The 18,535-nt window shown below is 38.8% G+C and overlaps 3 protein-coding genes across 8 annotated transcripts; 2 read left to right on the forward strand and 1 right to left on the reverse strand.

The window, feature by feature from the left end:
* The first annotated feature begins 1,242 nt into the window (after nt 1-1,242).
* LOC102221913 (epsin-3-like) lies at nt 1,243-12,981 on the forward strand. Of its 4 annotated transcripts, none has more exons than XM_023349028.1 (11): nt 1,243-1,533; nt 2,808-3,497; nt 6,823-6,950; nt 7,544-7,621; nt 8,102-8,194; nt 8,536-8,619; nt 8,829-8,958; nt 10,022-10,159; nt 10,239-10,334; nt 10,415-10,651; nt 10,791-12,981. In XM_023349028.1, exons 2-11 carry the CDS (start codon nt 2,960-2,962, stop codon nt 11,084-11,086), a joined length of 1,818 nt encoding a protein of 605 aa, XP_023204796.1. In that variant the 5' UTR covers nt 1,243-1,533; nt 2,808-2,959; the 3' UTR covers nt 11,087-12,981. The 4 variants fall into 4 exon arrangements, with proteins under 4 accessions (XP_023204796.1, XP_023204797.1, XP_014325177.1 ...); XM_023349029.1 differs by having other exon boundaries at nt 10,025-10,159; XM_014469691.2 differs by having other exon boundaries at nt 2,811-3,497.
* arl16 (ADP ribosylation factor like GTPase 16) lies at nt 11,614-15,103 on the reverse strand. 3 transcript variants are annotated; one of them, XM_005801474.3, is made up of 5 exons: nt 14,959-15,103; nt 14,624-14,679; nt 13,866-13,982; nt 13,656-13,771; nt 11,614-13,526 (listed from the first exon to the last, which is right to left on the reverse strand). In XM_005801474.3, the coding sequence occupies exons 1-5, from the start codon at nt 15,032-15,034 to the stop codon at nt 13,361-13,363; spliced, it is 531 nt and encodes a 176-aa protein (XP_005801531.2). In that variant the 5' UTR covers nt 15,035-15,103; the 3' UTR covers nt 11,614-13,360. The 3 variants fall into 3 exon arrangements, with proteins under 3 accessions (XP_005801531.2, XP_023204799.1, XP_023204800.1); XM_023349031.1 differs by having other exon boundaries at nt 14,624-15,050; XM_023349032.1 differs by having other exon boundaries at nt 13,433-13,771.
* Nucleotides 15,104-15,222: 119 nt separating this feature from the next.
* Nucleotides 15,223-17,853, forward strand: LOC102228035 (ketosamine-3-kinase). The gene is made up of 6 exons (XM_005801473.2): nt 15,223-15,515; nt 15,769-15,920; nt 16,340-16,431; nt 16,574-16,656; nt 16,734-16,856; nt 16,946-17,853. The coding sequence occupies exons 1-6, from the start codon at nt 15,375-15,377 to the stop codon at nt 17,282-17,284; spliced, it is 930 nt and encodes a 309-aa protein (XP_005801530.1). The 5' UTR covers nt 15,223-15,374; the 3' UTR covers nt 17,285-17,853.
* Nucleotides 17,854-18,535: the final 682 nt, after the last annotated feature.

The following is an 18,535-nucleotide window of genomic DNA, read 5'->3' on the forward strand; positions in this document are numbered from 1 at the left end:
CAAATATTACATGAAGATTCCTTTATAGATATACAAAAAGAGAAAATAACACAATTTAAAGTACAACAACTTAATTTTTTCATGCCTATATCATTTCATTTATTACACACAGAGTAATCTGATGATGTTTAATTTTTGATAGAGAGAAACATGAAGACTTGATAAAACACAGTGGGCCACCACCAGCAGATATGTTTCCCCTAAATTATTATTCCTGTGGCTTGAAGACGTTTTTATTTTTCACTCTGTGAATAAGCAGCTTCACTAAAGCTACAATATGTAACTTTATTTAATTTTTTTTTCTTTTACATATTTGTTGAAATTGTTCATATATACCATGTATGGTATATGATACAGATAATCTGTGAAAAAAATCGAGCTACTCTGCCTGCTCTCAGTGCTATCTAGAAACAACCAATCAAAGCCAGGAGGCGGGTCTTAGCGCTGTCAATCACAATCTCATGTGGTACCGATCAACCTTCCCTTCCTTTCCCCCCTTGCTCTCTGCTAGCACAGCTTGTCATGAATGTTCAGGCTTGTTAGCATGGCCATCAGTTACGGCAGATGGCCATAGATATATATATCATTGTCATCTGAAGAAATGCCAATCAGAGTCAGGAGGAGTGTCTTAGTACTGTCAATCAAGTGGATGTATTCGCTGCTAAAGGTGCTAATGGTGGAGAAACATCCTACTGTTATATATATATATATATATATATATATATATATAACTGCTGGTGTTATATATATATATATATATATATATATATATATATATATATATATATAGTTTTTTTTTGTTTGTTTGTTTAATAAAAGTTTCATACTGCACCTTTTAGTGGCTTTTTGTGGCCTATCGTTCTTGTGAAGATTGTCAATGACTGTCTTTTGGGAAACTGTCAAATCAGCTGTCTTCCCCAAGATTATATGGCAAAACAAAGTCATGCAGCTGCAAAAGCTATATGTTTTTTTTTTGTTGTTGTTGTTGTTGTTTTTTAATTTAAAACAACTTGAAATGTCAAAAAACGTATTTGTTTTTTTGGGGGGTTTTTTTGGTTCCCTCTGGCCAAGTTTTTTAGTTTTCAGCCAGTTTTCCAAGTTTTACCCTGTTTGGTATTCCTCAGCACGAACACCTGCTCCATTCAGACCAGGTTCTTGTCCTGCCGGTCCTTAAAGGGTTAAGTCTGACTCCGCATGCACCGAGCACTCCTCCCTCCCTCGTTCCCTCCCTGCCCTGCTCTCCATCCATTTTTTTTCACTTTGCGTGTGTGTGTTTGTGTGTATGTGTGTGCGTGTCTCTTGTGCAGCCCCAAAGCCTGGATTTGAGAAATGAACGCGCAAGTTTAGTTTGAAAACAAACCATCGCGCTCAGTTTTAGATTATTTCCGAGTGTGCGGGATTTTCCTCTGCGCTTTCAAACACCCACACTAGTTGTTCCCTGTCCGAGAGGCAGCTACGGGATATGTGGAGAGGCGGGGACCTCTCTCTTTCCACCTAAATCCTGGGACCCTGCTGACGCGAAATGACATGAAGGTAAGAAGGGGGAGATGGGAGGAATTAGCCAAGTCTTCACGGCTGATTTTGTTTGCTAAGGTTCCGTCGATGTTTTAACTTTTAAACTCGGAAACATAGCTGAGTCACCGTCACATACTTTCACCTACGCGATCGTCCCACTTGACGCAACAACGGCACCAATCAGCCGTCCTGGTTTGGGACAGAAAAGGACAAATAAGTCAGATTTTACTGCCCGGTTTAAATGTCTCTTCACGTTTGCGCTGAGAGCTCATTGCTCTGCTTTGGGAATGGTTTAATTTGGCTGCTGAACGATTAGGTTGATGAGAAAGCCCATGGCTTCGAGCGAGAATTCAGAGTACCTCATGATTTTAGAGGAAACTTTTTCAAAAATTGTTTATTTCTCATAGAGTCATTGGTTTCACTGGGTTTTAAAAGGTGAACGTCTGAATCAGGTTGCCAGCTCTGTCACAAATACTTTTAATTTATACAGACGCACCCAGATTAGATGTTAAATTAGGCCTGAAGGAGAGTATACCTGCCTCTTTAGCTGATTAATTTTACTATGAAAACTGCTTCTTTTTGCTAGATATATTTAAACCCAATTTGTCAACCTTGTTTGCTTTGAGGACCAGCATCTCCACAGGACAGACTCGTTTTGAGCCGGATTTAAGGCATGTTGTCTGTTGCAGTTTGGTGACTTGCGTTTTAGGATTTAACATGAGGCCACTGTTTCACTCTTTCTACAATATAATCTTATTTATTGTCAATAGACAATAAGACAATAGTCACCAAAATGACTCTTCTAACAGCTACAAAACAGTTCTACCAGAACAAGCTGTGCCATCTGTTTATATAAACTGATAAATTTAGACAAAATAGTCACCGTTCAAGATAAAGTGGCTAATTCGGCTCCTTTAAGATTTAGTCTCTTGTTAAATGTTTTTGAGACTTCAGAAGCTGGAAACATATATCTGCTGCTATCTGATGTAATCAACCCAGAACAACAAGTTTCTCTCCTTTCTGATAAGACTCAGAGGTAAAATACAGGTTATTATATCAGCACATTATGTGGTTGTCTCTGCGAGGAGGTTATTATTTTTGAGTTTAAATGGAAAGAAGAGTTTGTGGTTAACGTTGTAGGGAACACTGAACTCTTTCGATCGCCATTTAAAAGTGACACTTTAGCTGCTTTTAGCTGATAATGACAAAAACGAGTAACAAGTGTGTGAATCCATTGTGATTAGCATGGTATCAGTGTACAGGATCAAATTATTGCTGTGTTTTTTTTCCAGCAGGACCACGGTTGTGTACGCCACTGAAGTTGCCAGGTTGTGTCGACATTCCTGCAGTTATCTGCTGAACTGAGCATTCACCTCGCCCAAGGCAGTGGGCTTGTCCTGCTGTTTGTTCTCCCCTTTGCCGCACGTGAGCCACTGCAGCCATCATGCAGAGTTCATCGCTTCGCCGGCAGATGAAAAACATGGTCAACAACTACACGGAGGCCGAGATCAAGGTCCGAGAGGCCACCTCCAACGACCCATGGGGACCCTCTTCCACCCTCATGGCTGAAATTGCAGACTTGACCTACAACGTGGTGGCCTTCACCGAAGTCATGGGAATGATTCTGAAGAGGCTGAATGATCACGGCAAAAACTGGCGCCACGTTTACAAAGCGCTCACGCTACTAGACTACCTGGTCAAAGCGGGCTCTGAGCGTGTGGTCAAATCATGCCGGGATAACATATACACCATTCAGACGCTTAAAGACTTCCAGTACATAGACCGAGACGGACATGACCAGGGTATCCATGTCCGAGAGAAGGCTAAGCAACTGGCGGCTCTGTTGAAGGACGACGGGAAGCTGAAGAGTGAGAGGAGCCAGGCACAGAAGACTAAGTCACGGGTAGGGAGAGGCAGCGCTGGACACACAGTACGCCAGAGCCAGGACGACTTCAACAGATGCAGATCACCATCGTATAACTGTGAGTTGCCCCAATTTTTACAAAACACGTGTATATTTACCTCAAGATGTCATAAGTTGGTAAAAACGGACCTGAATGACATCTGAATGTGGCATGTGACCCGTCATTGTTAAGGAATGTACAAATGACGAGTCAAAACATCACCAGATAGATACTGTGATTGGGTTATTTATTTTTAACACTACGTATGGTTTTCTGCCGACTTCTTACTTGTGAATCTTTACTGACATCCAACTGATTCTACTCTGATACTATCTTCTCAGGACATATTAATGAAGCACTTGGTCTTCTTGTTATGGTAAAATGTCAGTCAGACTCTCCCATCACAGCTGGATGTCTGCATTCCTTTCATTCTCCTTAACCGTCATGTCAGCTAAACTGGACTTACAAAAGAAAGGGGCCCAGCTGGTATCCGTAAATATGAAACCTCAACTGTGATGACAGTACTGCCGTAATCCTGGTTGGTGGCGTACAGTGCCTACTGAAAGTGTTCATTCTCATTGAACACAAACTTTAATTTCTGCCAATATGTGCAGTGGAGTGAATATTATGCATTTTAAAAAAAAGAAAATGTAAAAAAAAAAATTAAAAAAAACTATGAAAAAGCTACCCTGACTCAACACTTTAGAGAGACACCTGTAGATCTTTCGGTTTGTGTCTCTACCAGCTTTGCTCATCGAGAGACTGAATTGCTTAAATAATAGCTCAAGCTATTGAATGGGGAGCATATGTGAATATTAATTTCCATATCTTACCACAGATTCGCAACTGTATCTGTCCCTGAACTTTTAAGAGACAGTAAGGCTATGCTCTAAAGTATCATACTGTAGCTATGGCTCTAAGTTAAGTATTATTACCCTGCTGGAAGGTGACCTTTGCCCCAGTCTCAAGTCTCCTTGCAGCCGCTAGCAGGTTTTTTTTCCCAGGATTTGACTCTTCTTCCAATCAAGTCCAATAAAATGCTTCTTTCCCTGCTGAAGAGGGATCTCCACCACCTTGTTTCACCACACAACTGGTATGCATCGGGAGAGTTGCAGAGTTAGCTGTATGTAGGTCAGAAAGTTCAGTTTTAGTCTCATCCAATCAGAACACCTTCAACAATCTTGCTGTGTCCACGACATTGTTTGTGGAAAACTGCAAACTGGACATTGATTTTTTTTTCTTGCCACTCCTCCATAAAGGGTAGACTTGTGAAGTTCATAATTAATAGATGTCCTGTGGATAGATTCTCTATTTAGGTGACTTCTAAAGGCAGTTTATTGCACTGGATTTTATTTAGCGATATCAGAGTTGAGGGGGCTGAATTCAAATAAATGCTTAGCTATTTTTTTGTAATTAATTTTTAATTGATTTGACCTTTTTGATCAATTGTACTATTTTGTGTTGGTCCATCAATAAAAAATAAAAAAATCAATAAAAACATTCTGAATATTGAAGTTATAACAAGGCAACTTCTGTAAAGTTCCTGAATACGTTTGGAAGGCATTGTAATGCTTAACTCACTAAAGTACTTATCTCATACACAGACAAAACCTTGCTCATGACACTAAATTTACATGGTCAGTAATTAAATGTTGAAAGCTTAGGATAATGTACTTTGTGTTAGCGTGAAGCTAAAACAGACACTTCAGCTGAAGCTTAGTAGTTCATTAAATTATTATTGTAATGCCACTAGTTTTATGTTTGTCCTTCATAATTCTTTTTTATCTAATCTTCTCAGTTGCAACTCAGCAGTTTTAAAAACATTTCTTCCTTTTGCCCCCAGTAACAAATAAAAAAAAAGATAGGTGAAAGTAAACTACACAATAAAATGCAATGCAAAGATTGGGATTTGCACATTTTTATACATACATAGTATTACTAAAATTAGATCTAAGCAAAGAAGTTTTTAAGAAAGTTTAGAGTTAATTCATTATGTTTTGTTGAAATGTGGTAAAACTAAAGGTTTATTTGACAGAAAATAGATGTACCCTGCCTTTTAAATGAAAATTGAAAATCTCTGACCTTATTAGACAGAGAACAGTGGGATAAACACTGAATCAGAGTCAGTTTTGGCTGTAAAAATGATGATAAATCAGCATCAAACATAATCGACTATTTCAGTGTATTTTTAGTGACAGTAATCAATATCTAAGCCAAGTGACCTTTCAATGTTGATTTAATTGCTGTTTGGTTTTATAGACATACTAAATCTCACTGCAAACACTTTTTACTTCAGATTTTTTCCTTGTACTGAAAGTTTCTCTTTGCTTGATTTGTAGAAAGCTTTGATGTCACTGATTTATCAGTGACTGCAAACAACTCAAACCATATGATGTGAAAACCACAACCCCTTGTAAACATGTTTTTCTGTGGTATATAATTATACTTTAGTGCTCATGTTGTCTCTATGGTTTTTATAAAGGTTGTTGCAGCAGACCTTTGTTTTCATAAAACACCACTTTCCTCCAGTGATTTCCTCAGCTTGTTTGATGAAATGAACACAGATGTGTCCTCAGAAAGTATCTCAGTGTTTACTAATCAATTTTCCTTTTGTCCAGCGAGGCTTCGATATTCCTTGCCTGTACTTATCTGGGCTTTAAGCTTTGGGTTTTGATGCTACAGGATTGGTTTGTTTCATCCTGTCAATACCATAGTTAGCATGGATTTTCCCCCCAGATAGAAATCCATTTATCCATTCACAATTGTTTTCTACATCTGGGCAATCCTAGTGGGGGTGGAGGTGGGAGGTGGTGCCGATCTCCAGAGGTCAAAATGGTGACGGATGATGTAAGGGTTAGGATGTTAGCAGATATTCATTTTCAGTAAGTAATTCAGATCAGATTGAGCAGCAGTAATCTGGAAATGATTGGTTTCAGAGATCTCAGTTTGCCAGCATTTGGCCTACTTCCTTATTTTAGCCCAGTGACCTACAGCCTGGCACCCAAACTGGTATAGTGCCAAACTTTCCTCAGTGAGTTCACCAAATCTACACATGCATCCTGAGACCCTCTCAGAAGTTTTGGGGCAATAAGGTGGGCCCGACTCCAAATTCAATGCATCCATTTCTCTCCCCCCACCAGTAACCTCACTCTCCACACAGCAGCGCCATTGTTTTCGGCCCAGGCAGAACTGGGCAGGCTGTGGCGAGCCATGCCAGCTAAGGCCCTAAACAAGAGCCAATGGAAAATTAACATGCAACAACAGTTCTGGCTCTTTCCTGACCTTAAAAATCAGCCTGTGTGGTTTTGTTTCCCTTCCTTTTTCCTTCGGTAAATCTTTCTACTTCCAAACAAGTGTTCCCAAATCTTTGATAAAACTCACTCTGCTCTGTCTCTCCTTCTAGCCTCCCTTGCAGCCTCCCCTTCATCTCGACTTGACCCAGACCTCGAACAAGCCATTCCAGCTTCTAGTGGAGAAGAGGAGCTGCAGCTGCAGCTGGCTCTGGCTATGAGCCGAGAAGAAAGTGAAAAGGTACCTCGAACGGACATAACACACACATGCACACGCACACACACACCAGCAGAATACAAAACTCCATCTTTTCCAGGACACGTGTCGAACAGAGAGAGATTTCTTAGCTGCACTGCCTTCTAAAATTGCTTCACCCTCGTAAAACATTAAACAGCTCCTGCTCACTCACTTCTCCTGCCTGTCGTCGTGCCACCATTTCCTAGAGATGAAAATGATGCAATTGTGCGTTTATCAGTAATGGCACTTTGACCAATCAGTGTGAGTGATGCCGAAGAATGAGTAATCTGAGAGTGAGCAAGTGAGGAGCCAAACAGGAAATGTGCATCGATCCACTCCAGAGGACCCACACTCTGCATTATCCTGCATAGGAAGGGCAGCGTTTGAGATATTTATATGCTAAAAAAGTTTAGACTAAGTCAAACAAGGTGAGCTCTAATGAGAAATTGATTAGCATATATTTCCTTTATGTGTTTAAAAAATATATATATATATATCGCATTGTTCAAATGATTTCCCCATGAACTCAGTGATAAAATGCCTGGAATGTCTCCTTTTGATCAATCTTCCTCCTAATCATTCCTGCTCGACTCTAGCCACCTCCCACAGTGGGAATTGATGAGCAGACTCAGCTCCAGATCGCAATGAAACTCAGCAAAGAGGAAGCGCAGAAGGTAAAAGTAAACCTGGACCAGGGATGAGCCTGCCTTTGTCTTGCAGCACTTCACCTGTTGCTCTGCAACAACCAGCGTCATGCACTCTCCCCCTTCTTTTCCCCTATAGATCTGACTCATAATATCCATCATTTCGTCACTTTTTAAACTAGACGAGGTCATCTTTCTTCAAAGATTAACCACCTGACTCATAATATCCATCATTTCGTCACTTTTTAAACTGGACGAGGTCATCTTTCTCCAAAGAATAACCACATCTAACATCATCCTTCTTTACACACTAACCACTAGATTTCTGCTTTTAATTCCATTTGGTTGAGGTCAACACATCAGATACTCTGGCCTGGTGCTGAAAGGATTGAACCCTTCACCTTTATTTGAATGCTTACTCAGTAAAATTGCATGCAGTTAATAAAGAGGATGTCCAAGCTTTGTTTTTGCTCTGATTGTAATTTAAAACATGCTTACTTCCTCCTTCAGCCAGTGAAGCGGGCACCCCCTCCTGCTATGGAAATGGACGAGGATGCCGAGCTCCAGTTAGCCTTGAGCCTGAGCAAGGAGGAACACCAGCAGGTAGTCATTACTGATTAACTTTAGGTCAACTTTCACTTCATGTTTAACCCTTTAGGTTTTCAAATGATATGTTTTTGGTTGCATTTCCACGGGTCATTTGTCTATTTTTATTCAGTATTTATGTGTCTATAACACACTGCAACACAATGGATCTGCATTGTGACAGTGATGCGCTGCATTCTCAGCACTTTAACCAGAGAACTCTCTACTTTGTGCCAACTGTGTGCATAGGCCGCCCCGGGACAGCACAGAGTCATAAATATAGCATAATGTGACAATATGTGTATTTTGCCCAAAGCCGTCCTGCTGAAAGGCATCCATGTGTCTGTATCTGTTTTTAGGAGCAGCGCACTCGCCGAGGAGATGATTCTGATCTCCAGAAAGCCTTGGAGGAGAGCAAACGTGAAATGGAGGGAAAAGGAGGGGTATGAATTAGTTTTGACATTTTATTGCCTTAAAGAAAGTAGAGGGTGATCATTTTAGATGTAAGAGTATGTACACAGAATCTACTAAAAAAAGTTATTTATTAAAGTAAAACTTAAAATTATGCCACTGATTAAAAATGTACAAACATGTAAAATAACCTGAAATAATAGGTTTATCACCTGTTTATTTTGCTTGTTTGTGTCTCCAGACGGCCTTCATGGACCTGGTTGATATTTTCGCGGTACCTAAAGATGCACCGCCTAGTGACATTCGCTGGAATAGCACTTCACACCAGGCAGCAACTGGAGCCAGGGCCACAGACCCCTGGGACTCTCTAGGTGAGCCTTGAGTACACGTAACAATCTATTCTGCATCAAAGAACGGCCAAAACATTGAATTATTAGATGTTATTAGAATGTAGAGACACACCTTAAGGAGTGTCTCTTCTTCTGATTTCAGAAGAACCACTTCTGAAATCAGAAGTGGTTCTAGAAAGTACTGAGGGAAATAGTTGTCAACTAACGTAGTAATCGATTAATCATTAACTGGAGTACACAAACTAAAAAAAAAAAAGGCTATTTAAGAACAATATTCTCAGAGTAGTAACTAACTAAGCCAAAATTGTACAATAAATACATTTATATTTAAGATTTTAAAAAATAAGCATAAAAGAATCCCTGGTCTGTAAATATGTTAGAACCAGAAGTCCTCAAGTGGCATAGTTTTAGCTTCACCGGGTTCAAATTCTGTAAAATAGAAAAAAAGATTAAAAACTCCTACTAAACAACTTTTGCTATCCAATCATTAATGGGTAAGTGCAAAAAATTTATGAATTAATGTACAAACGATCAATCACATGCACTAAAGGGTTGCTGTTGCATTTTTGGCAGTAAAATATTTATTTTGTTACTTAAAAAAGGAATTGAATTATTTACATGCTCTAATGTATTTTTTATATTGTATAAAAAAGGCTTAAGTGGTTGCAACAAAATTCTGCACAAATGGGACATTTTTACAAATTTGATTAATCAAATCAAATCCATTACTAAAATAATTTAGTTGCTGCCCTAGAGGGAGCAGAGTCCACACTTTCCAGATTTTTTGTTGCAAAGCATTTTGAAAACCATACATTACTTTTCACTTTAGAACTATGCACTACACTTTAAACCTTTGTGTTGATTTATTACAAAAAATCCACATATCTATTTATGTTTGTAAACATAACAGAGTGAGAAAAGTTTGAACAGTATGAATATTTCTGCAATTGTGTCAAAATATCCTTGCACAATCAGTGTTTTTCTTGCACAAATATACCTTTTTAGATGCAATGTGTAGCTAGACTCTGTTGATGGGAATTTTGCCCTCCATTTTGCTGATGAAAAAATGTTTTACTGCCAAAAGAAGACAAGACTCCAAGAGCTGATTCCCCCTGGATGGTGCCACCTTCCCAAAGCCCACCACCACCGTGGGAACCTCCAGCGTACCCTTGGGATGCACTCCAAGACATCTCCAAACCCAAAGCCCAAGATTGGACTTCTGGTAAGTGTGGGTTATCAGACACACTCATACGTCTCAAAAAAGTAAAGTAAAAACGTCACAAGTTGTGGTTTCTCCACAGCATCCTCTGGAGTTGATCCGTTCTTAGCTCCGTCTGACAAAACAGCCACTACAGGAGCATTTATGCAACCTCCATTTCGAAGTGGAAGCCCTTCAGGTAAAGTTTTTCTTTCACTCAGTCTTTACTGGGTTTTGTGTATCCCACATTCTTACGTTGCTGCTTATCTCTCCTGCTAGATGGGGATCTGTTTGACGAAGCAATGGATGGTGGCCATGCGAGTATTAACGGTCAAGATGAGGACAATTCTGACCTCTTCAATATGTCTGGTCTTAGAGACAGCCTTGCCAACACTAAGCCTCGCGCATGCAGGACACCGGAGTCATTCCTCGGTCCCACGGCTGCTTCCTTGGTAGACCTTAATGTGCTCATTCCAACAAATCCTCCTGCAAAGACCACAAACCCATTTTTAGCAGGTATTTTGGCACTATAAATGTTTGCACAACTACAGCTGAAAGCAGATAGTACACACCCTGTACATTTTTACTTGCTGTTTGGCATTCAACCAGACCAAAAAAAGAGTAAACTAATGACTTTTCTTTTTTTTTGGTTCAGGTCTTAGTGCTCCTTCAGCTGTCAATCCATTCCAAGCCGAGCAGCCAAAAGTCAGCCTGAATGAAATGAGCTCTAGCTTTGCCTCTCCGGTTTCCCAGAGCACCTCTCTGCCATACAGTGCCTCACTGCCCCTGCCTACGAGCCATCAGGGTGCCGCCATACCTTCGTCACTCACCCACCCCACTCCGCCTGGTCTGGAGCTGCCAGTGAAGCTCCCTGAGCCTTTGTTGCCCTTCTCCTCAGCCAGCAATGAAGAATCACAAGCTTCACAAATCAACATAAACCCATTCTTATAAGGACCCTCCAAACTGGTCTAAAAAAAAGGAGGAATGCTCTTGGAATAACGCTCATTTTGCAAACCAAACCGCAGCCCTAAAGACTTGTCTGAAAAGCGTATTATTAATGGTTTTTATATCGTTGTATACAACAGTAATGCTTACATTGTTGCAAGCTAGTCCTGCTGCTCCACTACAACCAATGAAAGCTGTTGTACTGTTTTTAATGGGTAACAATTTCAAACAAAGCAGAAGCACACTTTGATATTACTTTGTTGTCCATGAGCTTTGTGGTTAGTGCTGAGCCTCAGATCTCTTGCAACAGGCAACACCTGCCCAGTTCCTGAAATGCTCCTGCATCAACTCATTTACCCGATGAACCTTCTCTGGACCAGAAATGATTGGTTTATTCAATGTATAAATATATAATTTGAAAATAATTGTGGGATTAAACTACCTATTGTGTTTTGAATTCCCAATATGCAAGATGGCGTCAGGAATGTAAAACCATTTGCTTGTTAAAACACTAACTAATGAAATACAGCAGCAAATCTGCAACCATTTATTTTTATTCAGAATGATTTACTCTTATTTTTCCTCATCTCCTCTGTTATCAGAAGTACATTTAAACAGAAAATAATCACCCTAAGTAAAAAACAAGCAAAAAACAGTTGTGAGTCTTTGTTTTGCTTTTACATGCCAGTGGGTAAAATCCTGATAAAACTTAAAGGAACATCTAAATCTCATGTAAATCTCTCAATATAAAAAAAAATAAATACAAATGTACAGAATTAGTAGCATCAATTTAATTAAATAAAAGCGCTGCAGAGACCAATGAAGGAAAAAATAGTATAGATATTGGCAAAAAATACATAAACATTTATGCTGTACCCCAATACTGATACTGGTATGTAAACAAGTTGCCACATAAATGGGTGCATCTTACTAAATTTTAATATCACTGAAAAAAAAACAATTTTATAAATTAGAATATCAACGAAGCTTATATAAATTTGTTATACTCATTAGTAATTTTCACTGTTTACTTACAGCTAAAGAAAACCTATAGAAAAATAACTTTAAATACAGAATTACAGAAATGTAATATATGGACTGGATAGCTGATTCAGGAGCTGTGCAACAAACAGTGGCACTCCACCATGAGTGAACATAACAAATGGTAATTTCTGAAAAGTAGGAAAACTTAATGGAAGGAAAAGATTCACTGACCAAGTCCTGACCATGAGCAGTTTGTTTTATTTGTTATATTAATTTGGGTTTGCACTAGCTCTTAGCTAGATTTAACAGAGGAATAATTCACGGCCAGGTTTTAAAACAGTCCACTTTCTCCCCCCAATAATCCCTTTTTTGTGCTTTATGTGCGATTCAAGTCATTGTTCTGCTGAAAGAACTTAGATTTATGCCAGAAACTAATTTTAGTGATGAATCTTCCTCTGCACTTTTATCCACACCTAACAAATTATCCATTTCATCCATAGGCGTACCTTTATCTAGCTCTGTGTTTTTTATAGTGGCCTTCATTTTCTGGCCTATAAATAAACATGAAGAGTTGTACTTTGCTTTCCTCTACACAGCACATCATCTCAGAGCCACTGTGACCTACTTCTGACTGTTTCTACAAACATCTGTACTTCTTTTTGTGTCTTTCTGCATAATGGTTTCCTCACTCGTTAGTTGGGATGTTTTATAACAGTATTCTAATTATATGCAAAATGTGATAACATTAATTTTATGCAATCTGTAATTGCACAATAAGCTTTTAATAATTTGTAATTCGAACCTCTAGAACCAGTAGTAAACTGTCTTTGCGTAGAGTATTTTTATTGATAAGTCACACTCCTTGTTCTCCCTCATTCATAAACCATTAAAACTTAAGAGAGTTTAAGTCAAACTCACATCCATATTTGGATTCATAATATTTAGCCTTAGCTTGCGGTCATATTACTGCTCATCAGGCAAGAATGAATTAGTTGGAGCGACTTGTTTAAAAGAAAATTGGCAGATGTAACCTAAATGATATTACTGAACAAACATCACAATGATTACTTCATACAATCATGTCCTTTTTCCAGCAAATAGGACAAATTTTCCTCTTAAATTTAACTTCTTACAAGGTTTGCAGCCCATTTTCTTTTTCTTTGTCCAGCATTAAATGCGGCATCAAATCACCTGAAATCAGAGTCGTTGACTGTAGACTGAGAATCTTGATGTAAAGTGTCTAGAAGGCTTCTCCGAGTTCTCAGCGGAACGTCTCAGTAAAATCTCAAACACACCTCACTTGACTGTGACAGACTCCAGCCAGCCCAGCACCTCTTGCAAACCCTGTCCAGAGCGGGCACTGGCCTCCAGTGTTGTGATAGGCTGAGGAGCCGATGCAATGATGTCATCCATTCTGAACAGTGACTTTATCTCTGTGAGGCTCATGATACAAGGCATGTCCCTGGAAAAGATTGGAACGAAACATCAGCAAATACATCATAACTCTATCCAAGACACAAGGCTGGGAAATTGGATCTTGAACTGACTTCATGTGACAACTTGCTCATCTGGACTGATGTGGATGTTATACCTCTTGTTGAAGAGAATAAGCACAGAGGTACTGCGCAGAGGCTCAGCAGAGAGCACAGACAGCAACTGGACACAGGAGGAGGATATCTGGACAATGTTGGCTGAATCCACCATGAACTATATAAAAAAGAAATAAAGATCCTAACTAAGAAAACAGTATTTTTTCTTAAATCGTTAAAGTAAATAATGCAACATGTATACATGCCCATACAATAACAGAGAAGCAGTCCTGGAAGTAACTGGGCCATATAGGCCCCATGCAGCCTCCAATTTCCCTCACTGTCACCTTCTTCTTTTTCAAGGTCAGGTCTGTTAGGTTGGTTCCTACCTGCAGAAGAGCAAGTTGTGTGTTGACATTGTAGTGATAATGTGCAGTCAGAGCTGACCCAAGAGTTTATGTATGGCAACCAAAACAGAAACGGATCATAGAACCTTACAGCCATCATTTCTTATTTCTTTCTGCATATTATATATAATTGAATATTGTGATACAAAATTGCAGACAAAATTATCCCCTCCCATGAACATGTCACTGTTTTGAAAAGACTCTCTCAGTGCTATTAAAAGAATTTTAAACACAGTTTTTTTCTTTTTAACATCCCAAGTTTATTTTGGATGCTTAGGAACATTTTCCCACAAGAAATATTGCTGACAGTCTTTGGTTGTCTTTCATTCACGTATTTTTCTTCCACCTTGACAAGAACCTTCCAAGTTCTACACACATTAAAACCCTCATTCACTGTAGATGGGATGTTCTTTGGGGGTTGAAGCCTCTTCATCCCTTCTCCAAACATAAACAATATCTTTATGGCCAAGAAAACACTAGAAGAGATATAAATATACTTCTTGTAACCTGTTAGTATGGGGTCCAAACTGTTAAGATTGATTATTATTTGAACCCGTTAAGAATGGTGTCGCATGAAAACCAAGTCTAGCATCTTCATATATAATATAAAACAATATGCTTACTGTGGGAAGAGTCGATGGAGGCGTACCCATTTCGCATGAACCATGTAAACTGATCAGTTCATAAACCTGTAAGGAAACGTAACCAAAAAGGAGCAACTGCTGTGGCTTAAATTTACCCGTAAAGACAAATATTTTTTTAATGTTAGAAATGTCCAGGTCTTATATTCAGAGTTATTTCTCAAGCTATAAAACATATTCAATAACTTAACAAGTTCTGTCTGTCAACAGACGTTTAAAACCCATTTTACAGCAGGCTAATTGCAATAGCTACATTAGCTATTAGCCCGTTGTAAATCCTGCTTCAGTTTAAACATTCAGACGAGCATAAAGGATATTTTGTAGGCGTTTAAGTAATAAAGTCTTTCCAACACCAGTTGCCCCAAGAAGTAAACACACTTCTTTGCTGGTCATTTTGCGTTTTTCTGCATGGAGGTAGCAAGTCAAGACCGTAGTATCATGTTTTCATAGTCGCCTCATTTGGCAACCATAGTGACGCTCACGTGATTATAGTACTTAACCGTAATAGGTCGAGATGGAAATCAATCTTCTCATGGCGTCCTCTGATTGGTCGTAACATAATCCGTGAAAATAATACGGAAACAAAACAATTCTCTCCACGGTTCTCTCATGCTCTAAAGAGTGCTCGTTGACTTAGACGACGGAAGCTGTCAGAGAGACGGACTCTGGTCTCCTGACCTGCTGCATTGGCATTTGTTTGTGATTTTACAAGGACAAGCTATAGAAGAACACCATGGAAGCTAAATTAAAGAAAGAACTGGGGACAAATATGCTGAAGTCAACTGGTCACGCAGGCGGGGGATGCATCAGTGAGGGCCATAGTTACGACACTGATCACGGCAGAGTGTTTGTGAAGATCAATCACAAAAGCGGGGTATTTAGTTGTTTTTTTATATGTCATTCTGATTAATAAACTGTTGTTTAATTTGGGTTTTAATCTTGAGTTTGCAATCTGTGACAAATTCAGGCTAGTGAAAAAAACAAATGCGTTCCAACTCTGAATGCATTTGTTGTGCTGTGCAGTTACTTTTCGAATGACAATAATGCACACCGCGAACCTGGAAAATACAGGAAACTTGTCGAATGACACTGATCAGCGTCTACGTTTGCTATCTTTTTTTTTACAGGCCAAGTTGATGTTTGATGGAGAGATGTCGAGCCTGGAAACAATTTTAAAGACAGAAACTGTCAAAGTCCCGAAACCACTGAAAGTGATTGAGCTTGACACAGGAGGCAGCGTATTTGTGATGGAGCATCTGGACATGAAAAGTCTGAACAAGTGAGAGCTTCTTACTTGTATTTGCAGTGTTTTGTAGAAGAAGGAGGCATTAAAACAGGTTGCCAGGTTACAACTTTAAACGTCGATGTTATTTTTGGTGTTTATGTTTTTTCATAGATGAATACGATGTATGCTTATGGTGTGAAAAAAATTCATTCATTATTTTCCCCTTTTTTTACAAACAGAAATGTACTGTGAATTTGTATTGAGCCACTTGGGTCAATGCTTTGTGGAGCCTCCATTACTTTGCTATTTTTGCCTCATGCTCTTGTACTTTTCTTTAGACTTAACAATTATGCACTACTTTATCTATCCTAGAATACTTGGTCTATCCTAGAATTACACAGTGAAATACATTACTTTTTGTGGGGAGTAACTTTATGTTCCTAAAAGTAATCTGTGTTAAATCCACTGAGCAGGTACTCTAAACAGCTGGGAGAGCAGCTGGCGGATCTGCACCTTCACAACAAAAGACTGCTGGAAAAACAAAATAAAGAGCAGCAAACAGTGGGTAATTTACTTGAACTTTATTCCAGCGCATGCAAACAACAGGCAACACTGCATTCACATGCACATTTTCAATGCTGCAAATGTTCTTTTTATTATTTTCATAGTACGCTTAGTTTTTTTTAATTATATGTCTCCCTTTGCAGGTAAAGGAGCTAGACACACCGAGATGGATCCTGTTGAGAAATTTGGCTTTGGTGTAAATACTTGCTGTGGATATATAGCACAGGTAAAAATGTATGTCTACATAATGTATTGGTAAACAATGGCATCAGAATCCTTATTTGTTTTCCTTCATGTCTTTAGAAAAATGAGTGGCAGAGCGACTGGGTGCAGTTTTACTCCCAGCAGAGGCTGGAGTACCAACTGAACATGGTGGAGAAATCGCATGGAGATCGAGAGGCCAGAGAGCTGTGGGCAAAACTGCAGGTGCACTGACTATTAGAACATTTCTTGAAATTCTTATAACACCGTATGGTATCTGTTAATGTAATGCATACGTTGTCCCTTCATTACAGCTGAAGATCCCTGAGTTATTCACCAATGTGGAGGTCGTCCCTGCCCTCCTGCATGGAGACTTGTGGGGGGGCAACGTGGCAGAATGTGCAGATGGCCCAGTTATCTTTGACCCAGCTTCTTTCTATGGCCATTCAGAGTTTGAGCTTGCTATTAGTGGGATGTTTGGTGGCTTCAACAACTCTTTCTATTCTGCTTACCATGATAAGATTCCTCAAACACCAGGGTTTGCACAAAGAAACCAGCTCTACCAACTCTTCCATTACCTGAATCACTGGAATCACTTTGGAGGTGGCTACAGAGGCTCTTCGATAAGAATTATGAAGAATTTGCTTAAATAAAAACTCTCACAGTTCCAATTAAAAAAAGGTTTTAAGTCTTATCATAAGCCAGGTAATATCTAGATTTTTTTAGATTAAAAAACATATGACAAAGAGTGAAATTTACTAAACATTCTAAAAGATTCTAAAATATCTAACTGCATGTTGGATTTTCTTAGATGTTGCATTGAAAATGGAGAAAAAACATTTGCATAGCTAAAACAAATATGTTGCAATACTCTGCTGTATTATACACTATGTGTGATGCCATGATTTAAAACAATAGCTAAATAAATGAAGTGTAGGTTTCTTCAAGGTCATTAAACTTGGCTTGGCAGAAGAACAAACACAAAGTATTAATCTGCTTGGGTGAAGATTTGAGAGGTGTGTTTCCTCTCATATCTATTATTTCATTACACGCAGTTGTCCCAAAGTAAATTACACTCAACAAGGATTGCAGTTCCTGGTATTTTAAAGATTTGACATTTACAGTCTTGCAGTCTCCATAGTCTTTCTCCATGATCCTGATATGCATTGGCTGTCACACCTTTTGCTAGTAAACCAATAATAAATTATGCAATGATTCCAAGCATTTGTCTGAACTGTTTTCTATGTTATTATTGTTTCACTTCGCATATTAAAATCAAAATAAAATGTCTTTATCACCATAAAGAAGCCAGGAATAAGTATGGGCTTTTGTGGGTTAATAAAATGGTTTGACATTCTTCTTGGCGTTGTGTCAGGAAGACGTGCAGTAGCCAACCTTTGAACTCTGAGCACGACCCTGCTGCATTTTGTCTTTTTTGAATCCAATCACTCGCCGTAGCAAGGCGTGGCGTTTCGAAGCACATCCGGTGAGGGGAATTCCGACTCTTGCTTAGGATTCGGATAATTTGATTCAGTTCAGCAACAACTCTTCCAAAATGGCTTTTCATTCACTAAGACCACTACCTCTTACAAACGAGTCGGGTTTGGAAATTGAATTAGCATATGTGCAAACACACATATGAGGATTGTCCGCATTGTTCACAGGAATAAGTTTTGGCTTGAATAATTTAAATCTGTCAGATTTTAAGATGACATGGGTTTGACTTTTTTTTGTAATTTTCTACTGTACTGTAATAGGAAAACCACAGTGTCTAAAATACAAATAAACAAAAAGCAAATAATATGTAAATAAATATATAGTTCTAAAAAAAAACTAATAAAAACTTGACTCTTTGTAATCATTCATCTAAAAATATCTCAGTTCGTTTAGCTATATACAGGTTT

This window comes from Xiphophorus maculatus, chromosome 16, assembly GCF_002775205.1.
Source record: "Xiphophorus maculatus strain JP 163 A chromosome 16, X_maculatus-5.0-male, whole genome shotgun sequence".
NCBI classification, from domain to species: domain Eukaryota; kingdom Metazoa; phylum Chordata; class Actinopteri; order Cyprinodontiformes; family Poeciliidae; genus Xiphophorus; species Xiphophorus maculatus.

Coding starts and splice junctions, on each gene's coding strand:
- arl16 (XM_005801474.3), bottom strand. CDS start 15,034: ATGACCAGCAAAGAAGTGTGTTTACTTCTTGGGGCAACTGGTGTTGGA. Junction 13,772..13,865: donor AGGACTGCTTCTCTGTTATT/GTATGGGCATGT, acceptor TTTTTTATATAG/TTCATGGTGGATTCAGCCAA. Junction 13,527..13,655: donor CTTATTCTCTTCAACAAGAG/GTATAACATCCA, acceptor AATCTTTTCCAG/GGACATGCCTTGTATCATGA.
- LOC102221913 (XM_023349028.1), top strand. CDS start 2,960: ATGCAGAGTTCATCGCTTCGCCGGCAGATGAAAAACATGGTCAACAAC. Junction 6,951..7,543: donor GCCGAGAAGAAAGTGAAAAG/GTACCTCGAACG, acceptor GCTCGACTCTAG/CCACCTCCCACAGTGGGAAT. Junction 8,620..8,828: donor AAATGGAGGGAAAAGGAGGG/GTATGAATTAGT, acceptor TTGTGTCTCCAG/ACGGCCTTCATGGACCTGGT.
- LOC102228035 (XM_005801473.2), top strand. CDS start 15,375: ATGGAAGCTAAATTAAAGAAAGAACTGGGGACAAATATGCTGAAGTCA. Junction 15,516..15,768: donor AGATCAATCACAAAAGCGGG/GTATTTAGTTGT, acceptor TTTTTTTTACAG/GCCAAGTTGATGTTTGATGG. Junction 16,657..16,733: donor GCTGTGGATATATAGCACAG/GTAAAAATGTAT, acceptor TCATGTCTTTAG/AAAAATGAGTGGCAGAGCGA.